Source organism: Chrysemys picta, chromosome 15 (genome assembly GCF_011386835.1).
Source record: "Chrysemys picta bellii isolate R12L10 chromosome 15, ASM1138683v2, whole genome shotgun sequence".
In the NCBI taxonomy this organism is placed as follows: Eukaryota; Metazoa; Chordata; order Testudines; family Emydidae; genus Chrysemys; species Chrysemys picta.
This window is the reverse complement of record NC_088805.1, coordinates 31,058,803-31,065,513: the sequence shown is the minus strand read 5'-3', so window position 1 is coordinate 31,065,513 and position 6,711 is coordinate 31,058,803. Positions and strand designations below refer to the sequence as shown.

Genomic DNA, 6,711 nt, shown 5'->3' with positions numbered 1-6,711 from the left:
CAATGTTATCAGCCGGGCAGGAACTGGACCCAAGGTAACTGTCCGGCCGAGGCTGAGGGGCCAGGTAATAGTCAGTAAAAGGCAAGTTCCACATTGCCCATGACCCGCCCTGCTGGCTGTAGATTGTTCTCCTGCCCGCCTCCCCCAAGAGTCGGGAAATTGCTTCTCTTACTTGCCGCGAGTGCCAAAATCCTGAGCGCGCAGTGGGGTGGGCGCCCGGGAACCTTCGCCATTCCTGTCCCCCACCCCTGCAGAGGGGCTGAAACGATCCAGGAGGGGCCGCAGCCAGCAAACAAAATCCAGAGCACACAGCCGATGATATCCTGGTTTTACTTTGGGAAAACAACATTCGGACACACAGCTTGTGGGTTTTGTTTTGTTTTTTTTCCGTTTTCTCTCATTTTTAAAACAATATAGTGCAGACAGCACTTCTCACAGTAGAATATAATGGTCAATTTTAGTATAAAAAAAACATTCTCAGAGATTTCTAAATGCACTTAGTGCTTGAACAGGCCTTTTAAGGATACAGTACCTCTTTTCTGAGCACAATCACATTGGGTTTCATTGGGGTGGGTTTTTTTTCCTTTAAACATCAAAAAACTTTGTATTTTCTGTAATGTAGAACCGCTTTTTTTAAATGAATAAATCTATTAAACACATAATTACACATACTGAATAACAGACCATAATGAACATTTTTGAACGGTTTAAAAAAGAAAATAAAGTATGCAAATTACAACCTGGTACAATGGGTAGATGTATTAAATGTGATTCTACTTCTCTTCACCTGCAAGTTGCCTCTACAACAGAACAAAGGTATAATTGACAGTAAAGAAAAAAAAACAACCTTGGAAATCTTAGAATTCAGAATGTTCCTGTGATGGGACCTGGGTAGAGGGTGGGGATGGGGGAGGGGAGACGGACCACTCCTCTGAGCAGACTTCCCAGAGCCTGGAGACACCATAATGGCTCCCTATTCATCTCCTGATAATAAAAAAGAAACTGCTTTGCCGGGTGCTCAGCTAGATTTACGTTTGTGCCCAGCCGGATTAGCGGATGATCAGCTGGTTTGAGTGCGGTGGAGGGAGGTCACAAGCTCTTCCATTTGGGATGGGGTGAGGGTGCGTTTGTTAAGCGGGTGTGGATTCTTTTACAAATTAGAACAGGGGTCCTGCCTCGGATCTGGCCGAGATAAGTCACATTTTGCTTCTGCCCTCTCAGACTCTCTTTACCGCAGGGGCTAGGGAAATGCTTGGAAAACTGCAAGAACAATGAGGAGGGTAAAATATCCTTAACTTGGTGCCCTTTTTGCTCACCCAGGTCCCTGCCTCCTTAGCTTAACGTGGCTCTCCCCCCACCGTGTGGGCAATGAAACCTTTTCACTGAGAAAGCATCAAAAACGTATGGTTTAATGAAAGTAACAGACTAGGCCCAAGCAATGGGGGTGGGCGGGGGAGGGAGCGGAGGAAGAGACTCTGTAGCAGCCAACACATAAATGTACAGTATATTTAACTAAAAAAAAAAATCTGTTCAAGTTTTCAAGTGTTTTTCTTTTTCTTAAATAGCCTCCAGACTGTCCCCAATTATTAGCTTTACTCAAAGCAGTGCAAGTTATGGACTTCAACTAGAAATTAGGCATTAGCTCTTTCTGGTCCTGACCAAGCTGCAATGGCCTGGAATTATCGGGGGGTTGGAGCTCTTCTTTTACTTAAAACTCTCCTAGGGACGCAGCGCAAGAGAGAATTGGGGGTTCTCCCACATGCAGATCCGCCTGGCGCACGCACACAGACACGCACTCGCACACGCGCGCACACACACACACACGCACACAGAGCGAAACCTTCTCTCCCTGGATAGCAGCAACTTGTAGCGATTCCCTGTTCACATTCGTGGAAATGAAATGACCATTTCAGAGCTCTAGAAACAAGCATTCCTTCGTCCGTGGCTTCCAGCGGGTTTCAGGTGTATCCAGTTCAACGACCCCAATTAATTCCAGCGTCTTTGGGGGCCCCCCAACCCCTTTCATGAACGAACCCCCCCCCCAGCCCTCACTTTGTTTCGCCACAGACCCTGGCGGTGCCGGAGAGGAGAATGAATGCCAGTCAAGTTCCCACCATGGCCCTTTGTTTGGAAAGCAGCGCCAGGCTCTTATCTGTAGACGGGCAGGCGAATGTGGGCGTGTTGATGGTCCAAGAGTCTTGGCACAGACACGGTCTCGTAGCCCTTGCCCAGCATCTGCTCTTTGATGCATGGCGGGTGGATGTCATTGATGAGATACTCCAGTGACTGGAGGCTGCTGCTGAGGATGGAGGTATTGCAGAGCGTTTTGCTGGACAGGCCGTCGGAGGGGGGCACGCCGAGCTCGCGGTGCCCGTTGGCAAGCTCCTGGGGGTTGTAACAGTCGCTGTTGGGGGTGACCAAGATGCTGTTCCAAGGGGGGGCAAAATACTGGCCCACCGAGAAGTTGCCGTGCATGGCCACGCAGTTCAAAGGGGAGGAGCTCACCTTCTCCACTGCGCCTGTCAGGGTGTAGGGGCGCGAGACCCCCGCACACGTCTCTGGGGACTTGCTGACGGCGCCCCCCCCTCCGCTGCCCCCGCTGTACATTCGGAGCTGCTGCTGTTTCTGCTGCCAGATAAGGTAATCCATGCCGTCCGGGTAGATGCCGGCCTTGGGGCCGACGGTCATGGCCGGGTTGGAGCTTATGGCGAGTTCAGCCCCTTTGCGGCAGTCGGGCAGGACGGCACCGGCATAGGCCACAGCAGCGCCCGCCGTCGCCATGCTAGCAAAGCCACTGGCCGCACCGTGCTTTGCTGGGCTGGGGTCGGTCACCACCACCCCTTGGCAGGCCTGCTGGGAGCCCTGGGCCTGGCACTGCTGATTGATCTGGTAGATGATGCTCTGGATAGAGGGCAAGTTGGACTGCTGCAGGGCCAGGTTCCGGCCTGCGAGCGGGATCACGGACGTAGCTACGGTCACGTTTGGGGGGACCGGCGCCTCGAGCTGCTTCTGAGTACTGTGATAATTCAAGTGCCCGGCGCATGAGGGGCCCGGCGCTAAAGTGCTTGACACTGGGTAGGGGGCAATGGCCACCTGCGCTGGAGACATCTTAGTCCGCTTGCCCTCCGAGTTCTTCACGATGCTTTTGCTCGAGGCCTTTACGATGGCCAGGAGGCCCTGGTAGCCGCTGGAATGCACGGGGTAGGGGCTGTAGCGCTGCCCTGTCGTGTCGTACCCATTGACCGTCCGGTTAAGGTGCTTGTGCTGGGGGACCCTGATGTTGGTGGGAAAGATCTTGATGGTTAGGGGGTTGTTGGCGACTTTCTGTGCATAGGCGTCCAGTTCGGCTGGGCTGGGGTAGCGTGGGGAATGCATGGAGGCCGCCGTTTCACCTACGAGACACAAACGAGGGCAGAGCATTAGACTCGGCCAGGAACGGCACTAAACCGCACGTGCCGAGAGGCACCGGCGGCAGTGGCTGGCGCAAGGCATCGGCAGCTAGAACTCCTGGGTTCCATTCCCAGCTCAGGGACAAGGCTAGACCCAGGGACCAGCCTCATCCTACTCCTACTTTTGGCTCCCTGGGCAAGTCACTTCCCCCACCAGTGGGCCCCCTGTGAAACGAGGACCTACCGCCGGGTCTCACAGGGGCTGCGAGGTGCCTCGTTAATTGGTGTTTGGAAAACTGTTTGGGAGCCAGAGAACAGGCAGAAATACTGACAAGGGAACCCTTCATTTCGGCATCCTGCTGTTAAACATACCGACCGACGGGGCTCACTCTGCCATCGGTACCCATGGGAAAATGCCATGCCAGCCTCCTGTGGGCACAACCCTCGGCAATGCGGCCAGCTAGCCTCCTCCCCACGTCCGGTAAGTGTCGGCTGCTGGCACCGGCTGGACCACCCAGCCCCCTGCCGTTACTCCCCGTCACCAAGCGTGGCTGGAGAGCCGCCACCCATCCCGTTTACCAGGCTCCCGGTGCGCTGCCGCCTGCTCCCTGCGGGGCACGTTACGAGAAGTACGGCCTTCGTTTATAGAATGAAATCCGGAGGAGCTGCCAGACCGTGCCCGGCCTCTGCACCAGGCTCATGCTCAGGGCTCCGGAGCGGGAACCGCTCTCTCTGCACGGTCAGGAACGGGGGCGCCGAATAATTTCCGGGGCACCCAAACCATCCAAGCTGCTAGAGTGAGCATCAGCACTGAGCCCTCGCCTCTCCACACACGCGCACCCTCCCCCGCCACATGGCGCGTGCGCGCACACACCCCCTCCCTGCAATGTGTGTGCACATACACACACCCGGCCACATGCACACACCCACAACCCCCCCACAACGTGTGTGCACACACCCACACATATACACACCTGCCACATTCACACAAAACCTGCAACGTGTGCGCACGCACCCACTGCCACATGGGTGCACACACCCACACCCCTGCCAAATTCACACACCTCACCACATGCACACACACACACACACACACCCCGCCACATGCACACACCTCACCACATGCACACACACAACCCCCCCGCAATGTGTGCGTGCGCACACACCCACCGCCACATGGGCGCGCGCACGCACACACACACCTGACACATTCACACACCTCACCACATGCGCACGCGCACACACACAATCCCCCTCCCACATGCATGCACAAACCATCATATTCACACCCCCACCACGTGGGTGCACACACACAAAATCCCCCTGCAACGTGTACACACACACACTACCTGCCAGATGCACATACCCCACCCCCCTGCCAGAGTGCACACATCCCCTCTGCCACGTGTACACAGTAAGTTGCACGCACACAGCAACAGCCACACCTACACTTCCCGACACACACAGGCACACATTAATCCTTGCACACACAGCGCACAGACCCCTCTCCACAGAGACACACGTTCATACATGAACAGCCCCACATCATCCCCCACAATCCCACCCTTTATATAGACTCACCTGCCCACCCCCAAACATCCAACATCTCACCCCCTCCTCCCCACCCACATGCCCCCAGAGACCCCCCTGCCCCAGTAGCTTCCCCCCAACGGCATCTCTACAGCATGGGTCATGCTCAGGCAGGAGAGGCGAGAGCAGATTCAGGTGCCGAGGTCCCGCCCAGGGGCAATGCCTCTGTCATGGAGCCCCCTGAGCTGGGCTTAGGTCCTGCCAGCCCAGAAATGCAGGAGCTACAAGTGCAGAGCGTGGGAGTGGGCAGCAATCCCCTCCCCCCCACAGCAGAGGGTCGGCCCGGGGACCCAGAACCAGCCCGGCACTATGCAGCCCCCAGAGCCAGCAGCTCCTCCCGCCTCCTTCCCGGCGCGGAAGAGATGACTCCAAATGGGAAAATGGACATTTTCAAAGTAAGTTAACAAGGCAAAGCTGCAATTTGATCAGGGATCTGTTATCTGCCATCCACGGGCTCGGGCCATAAAGCCGGGGAAGACAAGATTACAGCCATTAAGCCAGTCATGTGGCAAATAGGCCGAACACATGTGAGCAGCTCGAGGCTGACGCTGACGGGGCACCGCTGGCCCCTCTGAACTGGCTCTTTGGGGCCGGCTCCGTAGCGAGAGCGTTAAGGGGAAGCTGCTTTGGAGAGAAACAAAAAGAAATTCTCTCAATCTCGGAGCCGACTGCTTTTCCAAGGAGCTCTGGGACTGGTGCTGGGGGCCGGGGGGTCTCCTCATCAGGCTCTCGATGGAGTGAAACCCCAAAGGAAGCCGTGTCCTTCTCGGGCGGCTGGGCTGGGAGGAGGCTAAGGGGAAGTGCGGCAGTGGGGTGATAACAGAGAGCTCCGGAACGGCAGAGCCTGCTGCCACGCGGTGCCCACCTGCTACTCAGGCAGCAGCAGAGGGGAAGCAAAGGCAGGCGCCTCCACAAGTCCCCTCGCCCCAGACTCAGCTGCATTCACTAGGGTCCTTGCCTCACCCTCCCTGGAGTGGCTCAGGAGTGGCCTAACGCAGCCCACAGATGCCATAATCTTGTGACAGGCCATGCAGCCGCCAGATATAAATGGGGCACTGCACACTGGGAGCGGTCGTTCCTCTGGGCTGCAGGTTGGGGGCCATGGCTACCCGCAGCCATTCCGCTGCACTGGGGCCTTGTTCAGGCTGCTGGCCCTCAGCCAGGAGCACCTCTTCGGCATGGGTGACCCAGCCGCAGGTGTGCCGTCAGCCAGCCTGGCAGCTTCCAAGCCACCAGCAGCTGGAAACGCGACGGTGCGCTCCACAGGGACAAGCCGCATCTGAACTGAGCGCGGGATGGTGAACAGGCCTCGGGCCCACAGCAGGGGCCCTTGTTGCTCCCCGCACGGGAAAGAGAACGCACTGTGACCCCCGGGGCTGCCCAGCATCTAGCAAGGCTGCCCAGGACAGAGGCCTCAGATTAACAGGGTCCCTGACCCCCATCCCCAACCAACCAACCACTCGGGGCCTTGTGTTTTGGGGGGTCCGATGGCCCCTGCCAGTAGCAGCACCCCAGCAGCAAAGGCTCCCACCTCTGCAGGGAGAAGACATGCACAGCCTGAACTTCCCAGGCCAGCAGCTGGGGGCTTCGCCCTGTACTTCCCTATCGCCATCTTCCTGGCTCAGCATTGGCTTGGGTAGAGCTGCAGCCCCCGCACCAGGGCAGAATTTGGAGTCCAGAGGAAATACAAGTGGCCCGCAGGGACGTAACCGGGGAATGGTAAATGATAGCG

The 6,711-nt window shown here is 56.8% G+C and overlaps 1 protein-coding gene across 4 annotated transcripts in view; it reads right to left on the bottom strand.

The window, feature by feature from the left end:
* Positions 1-316: 316 nt before the first annotated feature.
* Positions 317-6,711, bottom strand: part of FAM222A (family with sequence similarity 222 member A) — a 112,430-nt gene continuing 106,035 nt past the window's right edge. For all 4 annotated transcript variants that reach the window (XM_042852401.2, XM_005298536.5, XM_005298535.5 and 1 more), the window contains one exon: positions 317-3,392. In XM_042852401.2, coding sequence (XP_042708335.1) covers positions 2,149-3,375 — 1,227 coding nt within the window. In that variant the 5' untranslated portion in view covers positions 3,376-3,392 and the 3' untranslated portion in view covers positions 317-2,148. The remainder of the gene's footprint in view (positions 3,393-6,711) is intronic.